At 39.1% G+C, this 14,491-nt stretch overlaps 1 protein-coding gene across 1 annotated transcript in view; it reads left to right on the forward strand.

The window, feature by feature from the left end:
- Positions 1-1,743: 1,743 nt before the first annotated feature.
- Positions 1,744-14,491, forward strand: part of CNBD1 (cyclic nucleotide binding domain containing 1) — an 89,846-nt gene continuing 77,098 nt past the window's right edge. The window contains exon 1 of the mRNA XM_086335859.1: positions 1,744-2,026. Coding sequence (XP_086191985.1) covers positions 1,861-2,026 — 166 coding nt within the window. The 5' untranslated portion in view covers positions 1,744-1,860. The remainder of the gene's footprint in view (positions 2,027-14,491) is intronic.

Genomic DNA, 14,491 nt, shown 5'->3' on the forward strand with positions numbered 1-14,491 from the left:
AGTTTCTTGCTTTTTCGATGATCCAGTGGATGTTGGCAATATGATCTCTGGTTCCTCTGCCTTTTCTAAATCCATCTTGAACATCTGGAAGTTCACGGCTCACATATTGCTGAAGCCTGACTTGGAGAATTTTGAGCATTACTTTGCTAGCATGTGAGATGAGTGCAATTTTGCAGTAGTTTGAACATTATTTGGCATTGTCTTCCTTAGGGATTGGAATGAAAACTGACCTTTTCCAGTTCTGTGGCCATTGCTGAGTTTTCCAAATTTGCTGGCATAATGAGTGCAGGATTTAAATAGCATCCTCTTTTAGAATTTGAAATAGCTCAACTGGAATTCCATCGCTTCCACTAGCTTTTTTCATAGGGATGCTTCCTAAGGCCCAGTTGACTTTGCATTCCAGGATGTCTGGCTCTAGGTGAGTGATCACACCATCGTGGTTATCTAGGTCATGAAGATCTTTTCTGCATGGTTCTTCTGTGTATTCTTGCCACCTCTTCTTAATATCTTCTGCTTCTGTTAGGTTCATACCATTTCTGTCCTTTATTGTGCCCATCTTTGCATGAAATTTTCCCTTGGTATCTCTAATTTTATTGAAGAGATCTCTAGTCTTTCCCATTCTACTGTTTCCTCTATTTCTTTGCACTGATCCCTGGGGAAGGCTTTCTTATCTCTCCTTGCTATTCTTTGGAATAGAATGTTGAATGGATGATGTTGAAGCTGAAACTCCAATACTTTGGCCACCTGATGCGAAGAGCTGACTCATTTGAAAAGACCCTGATCATGGGAAAGACTGAAGGCGGGATGAGAAGGGGACGACAGAGGATAAGATGGTTGGATGTCATCACTGACTCAGTGAACATGAGTTTGAGCAAATTCCGGGTGTCTGTGATGGACAGGGATGCCTGGTGTGCTGTAGTCCATGTGGTTGCAAAGTTCGAACACGACTGAGTGACTGAACTGAACTGATTCTTTGGAACACTACATTCAAATGGGTATATCTTCTCCTTTGCCTTTTGTTTCTCTTCTTTTCTCGGCTTTTTGTAAGGCTTTCTCAGACAACCAGTTTGCCTTTTTGCATTTCTTTTTCTTGGGGATGATCTTGATCACTGTCTCATGTATAATGTCATGAACCTCTGTCCATAGTTCTTCAGGCACTCTGTCTATCAGATCTAATAGCTTGAATCTATTTTCACTCCCACTGTATAATCATAAGGGATTTGATTTAGGTCATAGGTGAATGGTCTAGTGGTTTCCCTACTTTCTTCAATTTAAGTCTGAATTGTGCAATAAATCTTGTTTTCAGTTACAATTTGCATTCTCACTTTTTTCCTTCCTTCTCTCTGTGGCTGATGAGAAAGTCTAGCATAGTAATTCTATTCTTTTGTCTGAACTTATCTGTATATTAAGGCTGTGATGATTGAAAAAGGCAATCTAACTAATAGTGTATTTTAAGGTTTAAGAATCTTTGTGTTTTACTTTTCTGGTGCGAGACTGACTATCTGTATATCCGAGGGTGACATAAATTCTTACATAGTTTATTTTTTAACATTTAGTTTAGGTTTCAGACAATTGTTAGGGAAATTAAATAAATAGTTCTGTTTCAGCTTCAGAGACAAAGCAGAGCAGGCCTCTGACCTTGCTTCTAGCCTGCCTGGACACCGCCCAGACTGGGAGTGACTGTCTGCCGGGAGTGCAAGAGGTGCAGCGCCTTAAATAAGACGGGGGAGGAGACTTGAGATTGCTGAAACCTGGAGGGGGCCAGGGCAATCAAGCCCCAGGCTTAGCAACATTCCCAGTCTCACATGACAAAACCAAGTCATTATCCTGAAACGAAGCTTGCAATTTGCTCACAGATTGATGATGATATCAGTTTGGGTCCACCCTGGGATTATAAGCGGGAACCCCAAACTGCAGGCTTTGAAGTCTCACCCACAGACCTTTTCCCAGTTGGTACTCCAGATGCACTGTGGCAGGGGGATTCCCAGCACTGTTCAAGTCTGGATGTTGGTCAGAATCCTATTTGGTGATGTATCTTCTGCTCTTCTATTTTTCTTTTCTTTTAATGTTAGTATTTTGAAAGTAAGCTAGATAATTCTCTAGTAAATATTTGTATTATTTATTCGTATATAACGAGTGGCTTATTTTGTTAACAGATCCTTTGAACCTGAGATGAAAGTGAAAACTTTTGACAAACATTATTTAAATTCAGTTTATTTGGTTAAATCATTTTGATTTTAATTTTTTATGGTTCTTTTTCTACTAACTCAATAAAAAAGAAAATACCATTTTTACATGGGCTAAAGAAATATCTCTATTGTTTATATGACTGCCATGATGAAGTAAATCAAACTGAAGTATTATTTGTTTCCTTACACTAATAGAGTCCATAGAGTCACAAAGAGTCAGAGAGGACACAGGCAAGGACACCAAATCACCAAATCAATTATTTGAATTAAAGTAAAATGATATTGTTTTAATACCTTGTTCACGCTTTGTTCACTAAACATAGGTCAATAGTTCAGAGTACTTTTGATTAATGACTTGTCTCTTGAGAATCTGACAATGTAAAGTTAAATATATCCTTTGAATTTGGCATATATGAGAATAGACTCCTTCTAGATAAAGTTTAACATGAAAATAGATAGTAATATTTGAATTGAATGTAAAGATCCTGCAGATAGAGTACATAGTTGGTTGTATGCCAGTGATATTGGCAAGGATTTTTTTGGTCAATAATAAAAATATTATTTTTGCTGAAGTTCTATGGCTTTTAGAATTGTTCTAGGAAAATTTTTCTTAAAAGTCGTTTATATGTTACACAACCTACTGAATTGTTCACTCATTTGAGAAATATTTATTGATGTCCTAATGGTGCCAAACACTTTCTTAAAATGCTATAATCAAGATTTACAAAGTCGTTTTGAGTGTAGCAAAGGAAGAGAATTGTTTTGTGTAAAGTAGTGTTGTGAAACCTTGGTGTGTGCCTGTGTCATTTTAATCCTTTGAGACTCTCACGACAGCTAGTGATCATTCCCTTCAGAGGCAAGGCAGGGATGTTACATAGGCTTGCCCACAGAGCCTTTTCCATACATTTTAGGAGCACATAGAGGTTAATGGAAAACATAAAAACATCACAGAGAAGGCTTACGGGAGACATATGGAGGTGAGTTTAGGTGTGTTTTCCTCCAGCTCATTCCTTCCTTAGAGCTCAGAAATTATGGCACACAACCTTCTTCCATCTGTTGTGAGTGTTTATCTATAATGTGACATGATTATTCAGTCATATAAATTAATTTTTTCCAAACACCACATTATTAGTTTTATAGGACTATAGACATTTCCTTTAAATTATTGAGCAAACTTCTGTTAGAATTGAGATGTTGCCTCCTTTCACTGAAATGTCCATGGTCAACTTAAAATCAGATGGTTTTTTTCATGTCATCTTAGATATTTATCTTTTATACTACTTTGTAATCTAAAATTTTATGACAGAAGTTTTCAAGGGAAAATACTATTTTATTCCTTGTATATCTTCCTTTTAAAATGCACTTTTAATAAAAAATAACATTTAATATTGTTTCTGTGGGGGGAAAAAAATCAACTATGTACCACCTAAATAGTCAAACTAAATAACACACCTAAAAGTAGTAAAATTTCTCTTATAAATCTCCCCAGTTCCCGCCTTTGAGACAGCCATTTCTTTTTCTTTATTTTCTTCAAGACTTTAAACACGTATTTATATGAGTTTATATAGAGAGTTAACCCTTGAACAACATGAGTTTGAACTGTGTAGGTTACTTATATGCAGATTGTTTTGCAATAAGTATATTGGAAAATTCTTCAGAGATTTGCAATAAGTTGAAAAAACGTGCAGACAAGTCACAAAGCCTAGAAATACTGAAAAAAAATTAGTTATGTCATGAATACACAAAATATATGTTGATACTAGTCTATTTTATCATTTATTACCATAAAATATTCACAAATTTATTGTGAAAATTAAGATTTATCAAAACTTCTGCACACAAACACTTACAGATCATACATGGTGCCATTTGCAGTCAAGAGAAATGCAAGTGAATGTACAGATGCAGTGTTAAAGCAACCCTGTGTCACGTTAACTCCAGTACATACTGGACTGCTGTCACAATGTCATAGAAACCTCCTGTTGCTGTCACAATGAGCTCAAGAGTTGTGAGTATCTGCTTAAAATTCTGTGTGGTACTAATCATCTTCACATAAGCAGTTGATCTTGGCAGTGAACTGGTATCACAGTAAAAAGTGATGGCTCATTGTACTTGCACTTCTGTCGTTATATTTAGCACGATACCCTAAACCTTGGGTAACGCCAGGAGACCCATATGAAGTGTCACTAGTGATGCCAGAAGTGCTCCAAGAAGCACGAAAATATATGACATTGCAAGAAAAAAGGGAATTGCTGGATATGTACCAGTGATTGAGGTCTGCAATTAAGGTTGCCTGCCACTTCAAGAGAAATGAATACAGCATAAGGGCCATTATATAAAAAAAGGAAATAAGGAATGCCATTGCTGTGGTCATTCCACCAGATTCGAAAATCTTGTACTTCTTGCAAACTACTTTTTAAAAGAATATCATATTAAAAATGCAGTTTGATGTGGGTACACGATTGGTCTAAGAAAGACATATCTATGAATTTCTAACATGATTTGAGAAACGTGAAGTCATTATACGACAACTTAAAGCAAAAGAAAGGTGAAGGATCTAAAGCTGGAGAATTTAATGCCAGTAAAGGATGGTTTGATCATTGTAGAAAGAAATTTGGCTTAAAAATATCAAGATAACAGGTAACTGAGAGGCAACAGATGAGTTCCCAGATGCTGTTAAGAAAATCATTGAGGAGAAAGGATATCTGCCTGAGCAGGATTTTAATGCAAGCATTCCTGGGGGGGAAAACGCCACAAGGGACATTTATTAGAAAGGAAGACAAGTGAGCACCAGGCTTTAAGTCAGGAAGGAATAGGACGATTTCACCATTTGGTGCAAATGCTCTTTTCTCAAGTGCTTCTAACTTCTGAACCTTGAAAAGATAAATAGCAGCTGCCAGTTTTTTTGTTTTTTGTTTTTAATTGTACAACAAAAAGACCTGGACAATAAAACACTTTTTCTGGGTTTGTTCCGTTTTTGTTTTTTCCCTGAAGTCGGGAAATACCTTGCCAGTAAGGAATTGCCTTTTAAAGTGTTTTTTTTTTTTTTGGCGGGGGGGTGGGAGGGGGGTAATTCCCATAGTCACCCAGAACCCCATGAGTTCAGGGCCGAAGGCACCAATGTGGTCTGCTGCTGCTGCTGCTGAGTTGCTTCAGTCGTGTCCGACTCTGTGTGATCCCATAGACGGCAGCCCAGCAGGCTCCCCCATCCCTGGGATTCTCCAGGCAAGAACACTGGAGCGAGTTGCCATTTCCTTCTCCAATGCACGAAAGTGAAAAGTGAAAGTGAAGTCGTTCAGTCGTGTCCGAGCCTCAGCGACCCCATGGACTGCAGCCTTACCAGGCTCTTCCATCCATGGGATTCTCCAGGCAAGAGTACTGGAGTGGGGTGCCATTGCCTTCTCCACCAATGTGGTCTGCTTGCCCCTAAATACAATGTCTCTAATTCAACCTTTAGACCAGAGGATCATCAGGACCTTTACAATGGACTGTGAACTCTATGGAAGAGAATCCTGATGAAACATCATAAAAGTCTGGAGGATTACACTTTTGGAGATGCCATCACTGTTATAGAAAAAACTGTGAAATCCACCAAACTTGAAACAATAAACTCCTTCTGGAGGAAAACTGTGTCCAGATGTTACACATGACTTCATAGGCTTTACAATAGAGCCAATAAAGGAAATCATGTGGATATAGAAGAAAAAAGAAAAAAAAAAAAAGGTGGAGTGTAAAGGGTTCCAAGGTATGGATCTTAGAGAAACTCAAGAGCTAATAGACATCACATCAAAGGAACAAAGAGAAGACCATCTGATGGAGATGAGTGCTTCCGAACCAATGCTGAAGAAAATGAAGAAGCAGTGCCAGAAGCAAACAAAAGAAATTGACGACGGATGGCCTGACAGAAGAGTTCTGATTATTGAAGCCTGCTTTTGACTTTTTTAAAACATGGATCCTTGAGCACTGAAACTAAAACAGACAGTAGATGAGGGATCGGTACCACATAGAAGCATTTTTGGAGAAATGAAAAAGCAAGGAGATCAGACATAAACTATAATGCATTTTTATAAAGTTACATGGGGTGTGCCTGCCTCTTTTGCCTCCCCTTCTATCTCCTCCACTGCTTCTGTATCTGCTATCCCTGAAAAACAAGACCAACCCTCCTTTTCCTCCTCCTCTTCAGTAGCAGAGTAGGACACAACTGAGTGACTTTCACTTTCAGCCTACTCAGTGTGAAGATGAGGAGGATGAAGACTTTCGTGATGATCCATTTCCACATGACGAATAGAAAATAATCATCATACCATATAGTTAATACACTTCAGTTCAGTTCAGTCGCTCAGTCGTGTCCAACTCTTTGCGACCCCATGGACTGCAACACACCAGGCCTCCTTGTGAATCATCAACTCCTGGAGTTTACTCAAATTCATATCCATTGAGTCAGTGATGCCATCCAACCATCTCACCCTTTGTAGTCCCCTTCTCCTCCTGCCTTCAATCTTTCCCAGCATCAGGGTCTTTTCAAATGAGTCAGTTCTTCACATCAGGTGACCAAAATATCAGAGCTTCAGCTTCAGCATCAGACCTTGCAACGAATATTCAGGACTGATTTCCTTTAGGATTGACTGGTTGGATCTCCTTGCAATCCAAGGGACTCTCAAGAGTCTTCTCCAGCACCACAGTTCAAAATCATCAAATTTTCAGTGCTCAGCTTTCTTTATAGTCCAACTCTCACATCCATACATGACTACTGAAAAACCATAACTTTGACCAGACAGATATTTGTTGGCAAAGTAATATCTCTGCTTTTTAATATGCTGTCTAGGTTGGTCATAGCTTTTCTTTCAAGGAGCAAGTGTCTTTTAATTTCATGGCTGCAGTCACCATCTGCAGTGATTTTGGAGCCCAAGAAAATAAAGTCTGTCACTGTTTACACTGTTCCCCATCTATTGCCATGATGTGATGAGACCAGATGCCATGATCTTAGTTTTCTGAATGTTGAGTTTTAAGCCAACTTTTCCATCTCCTCTTACACTTTCATCAAGAGGCTCTTTAGTTCTTCTTTACTTTCTTCACTTTCACAAAACATAAGTGTAGTGTCATCTTCATATCTGAAGTTATTGATACTTCTCCCAGCAATCTTGATTCCACTTTGTGCTTCATGCAGCCCAGCATTTCTCATGATGTACTCTCCATATAAGTTAAATTAGCAGGATGACAATACACAGCCTTGACATACTCCTTTTCCTATTTGGAACCAGTCTGTTTTTCCATGTTCAGTTCTAACTGTTGCTTCCTGACCTGCATACAGGTTTCTCAAGAGGCAGGTCAGGTGGTCTAGTATTCCCATCTCTTTAGAATTTTCCACATTTTGGGGTGATCCACACAGTCAAAGGCTTTGGCATAGTCAATAAAGCAATAGATACTTTTGTGGCACTCTCTTGCTTTTTCAATGATCCAAGGGATGTTGGCAGTTTGATCTCTGGTTCCTCTGCCTTTTCTAAATCTAGCTTTACATCTGGAAGTTCACAGTTCATGTATTGTTGAAGCCTGGCTTGGAGAACTTTGAGCATTACCTTGCTAATGTGTGAGATGAGTGCAATTGTGCTGTAGTTTGAACATTCTTTGGCATTTCTTTTCTTTGGGATGGACTTCCCTTGTGGCTCACCTGATAAAGAATCTGCCTGCAATGTGGGAAACCCGTGTTCGACCTGGTTTGGGAAGATCCCCTGGAGAAGCAAAAGGCTACCCACTCCGGTATTCTGGTCTGGAGAATTCCATGGACTGCATAGCCCATGGAGTTGCAAAGAGTTGGACACAACTGAGCGACTTTCACTTCTCTTCTTTGGGATTGAAATGAAAACTGACATTTTCCAGTCCTGTGGCCACTGCTGAGTTTTCCAAATTTCCTGGCATTTTGAGTGCAACACTTTCACAGCATCCTATTTAAGATTTGAAATAAGTGAAGTGGAATTCCATCACCTTCACTAGCTGTGTTCATAGTAATGCTTCCTAAGGCCCACTTGACTTCACATTACAGGATGTCTGGCTCTAGGTGAGTGATCATACTATTGTGATTATCTGGGTCATGAAGATCTTTTTTGTATAGTCCACCAGGGCTTCCCTGGTGGCTCAGAGGTTAAAGTGTCTGCCTGGAATGCGGGAGACCTGGGTTCGATCCCTGGGTCAGGAAGATCCCCTGGAGAAGGAAATGGCAGTCCACTCCAGTACTCTTGCTTGGAGAATCCCATGGAGGGAGGAGCCTGGTGGGCTATAGTCCATGGGGTCTCAAAAGGTCGGACACGACTGAGTGACTTCTATGTATTCTTGACACCTCTTCTTAATGTCTTCTGCTTCTTTTAGGTCCACACCATTTCTGTCCTTTATTGTCCCCATGTTTGCACGAAATGTTCTCTTGCTATCTGTAATTTTCTTGAAGAGAGCTCTAGTCTTTCCCATTCTACTGTTTTCCTCTATTTCTTTGCATTGATCACTGAGGAAGGCTTTCTTATCTCTCCTTGCTATTCTTTGAAACTCTGCATTCAAATGCCTTTTGCTTTTCTTCTTTTCACAGCTATTTGTAAGGCCTCCTCAGATAATCATTCTTTCTTTTTGCATTTCTTTTTCTTGGGGATGATCTTGATTTCTGCCTCCTGTACAATGTCAGGAATCTCCATCCACTGTTCTTTAGGCGCTCTGTCTATCAGATCTAATTCCTTGAATCTATATGTCACTTCCATTGTATAATTGTAAGAGATTTGATTTAGGTCGTATCTGAATGGTCTAGGGGTTTGCCCTACTTTCTTCGATTTAAGTCTGAATTTGGCAATAAGGAGTTCATGATGAGCCACAGTCAGCTCCCAGTCTTGTTCTTGCTGACTGTATAGAGCTTGTCTATCTTTGGCTGCAAAGAATATAATCAGTCTGATTTCCGTATTGACTATCTGGTGATGTCCGTGGTTAAAGTCTTCTCTTGTGTTGTTGGAAGAGGGTGTTTGCTATGACCAATGTGTTCTGTTGGCAAAACTCTATTAGCCTTTACCCTGGTTCATTTTGTATTCCAAAGCCAAATTTGCCTGTTACTCCAGGTATTTCTTGACTTCCTATTTTTACATTCCAGTCCCCTATAATAAAAAGGATATCTTTTGGAGGTGTTAGTTCTAGACGGTCTTGTAGGTCTTCATAGGGCTGTTTAACTTCAGCTTCTTCAGCATTACTGGTCGGGGCGTAGACTTCGATTACCGTTATATTGAATGGTTTGCCTTGAAAATGAACAATGATCATTCTGTCATTTTTGAGATTGCATCCAACTACTACATTTTGGACTCTTTTGTTGACTATGATGGCTACTCCATTTCTTCTAAGGGATTCCTGCCCACAGAAGTAGATATAATGGTCATCTGAGTTCAATTCACCCATTCCAGTCCATTTTAGTCTACTGATTCCTAGAATGTCGACGTTCACTCTTGCTATCTCCTGTTTGACCACTTCCAATTTGCCTTGATTCATGGACCTGACATTCCAGGTTCCTATGCAATATTGCTCTTTGCAGCATCGGACTTTACTTTCATCACTAGTCACATCTACAACTGGGTGTTGTTTTGCTTTGGCTCCATCTCTTCATTCTTGCTGGAGTTATTTCTCCACTGATCTCCAGTAGCATATTGGGCGCCTACTGACCTGGGGAGTTCATCTTTCAGTGTCCTATCTTTCCTTTTCATACTGTTCATGGGGTTCTCAAGGCAGGAATACTGAAGTGGTTTGCCATTCCATTCTCCAGTGGACCACGTTTTGTCAGACCTCTCCACCATGACCCATCTGTCTTGTGTGGCCCTACATGGCATGGCTTATAGTTTCATTGGTTAGACAAGGCTGTGGTCAATGTCATCAGATTGGTTAGTTTTTTGTGATTGTGATTCTCAGTCTGTCTGCCCTCTGATGGAGAAGAATAAGAGGCTTATGGAAGTTTCCTGATGGGAGAGACTGACTGAAAGGGGAACTTTGTCTAGTGCTGATGGGAGGGGCCATGCTCAATAAATCTTTAATCCAATTTTCTGTTGATGGGTGGAGCTGTGTTCCCTACCTCTTATTTGAGTGAAGTCGCTCAGTTGTGTCTGATTCTTTCTGACCCCATGGACTGTAGCCTACCAGGCTCCTTTATCCATGGCATTTTCCAGGCAAGAATACTGGAGTGGGTTGCCATTTCCTTCTCCAGGAGATCTTCCAACCCAGGGATTGAACCCAGGTCTCCCACATTGTAGGCAGATGCTTTACTGTCTGAGCCTAACCAGGGAAGTCATCTGGGGCCAAACTATCCTGGGGGCTTCCCTTGTAGCTCAGTTGGTAAAGAATCTGCCTGCAGTGCAGAAGACCTGGGTTTGATCCCTGGGCTGGGAAGATCCCCTGGAGAAGGAAATGGCCACCCACTCCAGTATCCTTGCCTGGAAAATCTCATGGACAGAGGAGCCTGGTGGGCTGCAGTCCATTTGTTTACAAAGAGTCAGGCACGACTGAGTGACCAACACTTACTTACTTATACTATCGTGGAAGTAATGAAGATAATAGCAACCTCCTTCAAATGTTCCCCTGTATGCATTGCTACACTCGGTGCCCTCAAGTGCCCCGAACTCTGCAGCAGGCCACCACCGACCCAGGCCTCTGCTGGAGACTCCTGGACACTCACGGGCAAGTTGGGTCACTCTCTTGTGGGGTCACTGCTCCTTTCTCCTGGGTCCTGGTGTGCACAAGGCTCTGTTTGTGCCCTTCAATCTGTTGCTTATATGTGTGCCTTCATATGAGAATATAATACGTGTGTAGCAAGAGTTGTGTGACACAGTTTTCATTAACACCTAAGTAGTGCTTGTGTAGAACATCAGTGCACCACTTGAACTAAGGTGGATAGCCTATCCTTACTTGGGCATAACGTGAGTGATATTTAATGTAATATTAATAATATGTTCGATTTCTTAGTGTCCTAACTTTGCTTTCAAATAATTACATTACTTACAGTATGCCTGTCTCATAATTGGAGACATTGTGTATCAGATTATCATCACAGGTGTTTTCTTAAAAAAATGTAACAAAGCTTCCAATAGTGTATTATGAATAGGAATATAATATGCTGTATGCCATAAAAGTTTACAAGGATTCATTCATTAGTGTTAGGCAAGGCTACCGTGTATCAGTCACATAGATTACACTAGCCCATAGTTTTATCACTGATTTTAGGTGAAACTGTTTAAAAGTATACCTTTTTCTGTTTCTGGACTTTTGATTATTTTATTTGTTGATTTATTATTTGAAAAGTTTTCACACTGTCTTAGTTACTCATTTTATAGTACAACTTTATATTTGTCAGGGACACTTCTTCCTTAGTTTTTTTTTTTTTTTTTTTTTATTCTTGTGCATTATTTCTTTCAGAACTGCAATTTTAAAAAAAAATTTTAACCCTAGAAATGAGTAGTTCTGTTAGTAATATTTGTATAAGAGGAGTAAACTGCATCCCATGACTAGAAATGCTGGCATAACTCCTTTAGTGTACCCATTTTCTGAGTTGTATGTATTATTTCATCAGTCACCTTCATCCAATGCCCTTGCGATAGCCTAGTAAGGCTGTGCTATTACAAAGCAAAACTATTTGTTTTGTGAGAATGAAATCAGAGCAAAAGAAATGATCTGTTTTGCTAAGTGCTGGGAAATATATATGAAGCATAAGTTTGCCACAAAACGGTTTCCCTCTACACTTAATATAGTTTACCAGACAGTTCATGACAGCAAACAGATCTTATCTCTTTCTTGGTTAGTGTTGGAGATATAGTGAAATTACATTTTATGTTCATTGTCTGCAGAATTCTATGTAGATTTCCTTCCTTTTTTGAAACATAGCATGGATGCAAACCTCATAGATGCAAATTTAGCCATGCCTTCAATTATGCTATGATTAGATTATAATCATCAATATCCTCTAAAATTTTAGATACCAATGTCTTTGTATTATGACCTGGATTATACCTGTGTTAGAGGCCAAGCACATTTCTGCACGTATTTCCTTGTTATATTAATAAATTTCAAATATCACATCTTCTTAACTGTCTATTTCTTAGTGACATCTAAATATTTATGTTTGGATTTTGTTAGTTAAACTTTTGAAAAACTAAACTGTTTTTCCATTTCTGGAACTACCTTATTTTATCCTTATGTGTTGACATATTTTGGACACTCCTTGTTTTGAGAAAATATATGCCCAGAGAAAATAGAAATTGCCTAGTTATAGGTGAGCCTGTTTGTAAACCAGATTGTGGATCTGTATTAGAAACGTAATAAATACTTTCTCTACTCACTTGAGTTGAATAAAACTTAAAATGTATCCAATATAGATTACTTACGAGCCTCTCGATTTTTAAAAATGTTGTTCAGGCTACCTTTGCTTTCAGTTGCATACATTTCCTAAAACTATAGATTTCCTTACCTAATCCATCTTTATTTAAACCTGCTTCATCCTCTTTTTTATTATATTTCAAAACAGCCTTTCATCATTCTAAGTCTCAGAGAGGGCTACAGGGTTTATACAATTCCTCTGTCTTAGAAGTCTATATTCGCAATGCCACCCATGCTCGATACTTTAAGCAGGAATTGTGTTTGGCTCAAAGGTTTCTTCTTGCCTTTCTTAGTTTTCCCTATAACTTATTGGGCTTTAACTCTATTATTAATATTCTTTTAGACCAAGAATGGCAGTAAATCTAAAACAAACACAGATTTTATTGCTATAACTTTCAAACCCATCTAGTCACCTATGAGGAGAAAATTATTCTCTTGGTTGGACACTTTTCCTACTTCCTAGCTTGCTATTCTTCGATGATGAATTTTTTAATTAAATCGAGGACAGTTTCCACCCCCTAAAGTTAAGTTAAGCATCCTAAAATAAAACTATTTTTTCCATTTATTTTTTATTATAATGGAACAAATATATTTCTGTTTTCTTTTCATGCTTCATTTTATTTACTTCACTGCTTTGACCTGTGATGATTCAATTAACAAGTTATTTTTATTACTGGTGTTCCTTTTATGCAGGCATATAAATCATGAAGATTAAATAAGTGAGGATTTTAAAGAAGCTACCAAATGTGCACTAGTCCCAAGGACCCCTGTGTCCTAAGGTGTTGTTAGCCTTGGGCACCTTGCATACACGTGATTTTAAGGTCTCTTAAACACTCTTCCTGATACCCTTTCCAGTTTTCCCCAGTGCCTCCTTCCAACTTCTTCAATATGTAATTTTTGTGAGGGAAATTCACTTAATGAGATACAAACGTATCTAGAAGAAAGGAGTATGGGGTCAGTGTTTTATAGGTCTGACTCTGGAACAAGCCTGCCAGGTTCCAAACTCTGGATTCACACTTACATTCTGGGCTTTCTTGAATAATTTATGAAGTCACTCTTCAGCTCTGGATGCCAAAAATTCAGTCATCTGGGAGAGGAGGAGGATTACTCAAATATTTGACACTTGGAAGATCCCAGTCCTGATCCATTCAGAAGAAGGGGTTCAGAACAGGGTCCTGAAGGACGCTTGACATGCCAGTCATCATGTATTTCGTCATGGGACAATCTGGGGTCTGGACCACCTGAGTGCTCGTGGGATCCTTAAGGTGCTTTCACAGTGGTTATTTAACTTAGATGGTGAGGAAAAATTTCAGTATTGTAACTGGTTCAGCCGAACGGGGGTAACCCAGAACTATGACTGATATTCAGTTATTTACATCAGGTCCTTTCCAGAAAGATTTTTCTAAGGACCAGAGCAATGATGTCAGCAAAGAATAAAAGGAAGGTAACCATACCAATTCGAAGGTGAAAAAGAACTGGAACCGCTACTCACTTCCCACTTCACAGATTAACATCGGTGGTCAGTGCACGGGCAATGGTACCTCGCGATGTTGCTCCTGCTGCAAGATATTCAGTACACCTTATATTACCTTCTTTGTCCCCACCCGCAGTTGTTCTCCAGGACTCAGCAGAGAGTTTATGAGCTACGATCACTCTTCCAGTGTAATTATTTTCCTGTTTAAGATAACCAGATTTAATTTCTCTAGTTTACAACTGAGAACACTGTTAAATAATCCGGTACCAGTACTGGATTACTGGCAGTGACATAACCCCCAACAAGTAAATCAATTTGCTGAAGGACTCTATGATTCTTGGTAGAAAATTGAATTTTGTTGACATGCTTGTTTAGCTTATGGTCTGTTTGTACATTTGGAATAAGAGCAATATCTTTAAGAATTTGTTAGGAAAATATCAGGATGTTGCAA

The sequence above is a fragment of the Bos grunniens genome, chromosome 14, assembly GCF_055505025.1.
Source record: "Bos grunniens cultivar Pamir isolate PY7600 chromosome 14, Bosgru_T2T1.0, whole genome shotgun sequence".
NCBI lineage: Eukaryota > Metazoa > Chordata > Mammalia > Artiodactyla > Bovidae > Bos > Bos grunniens.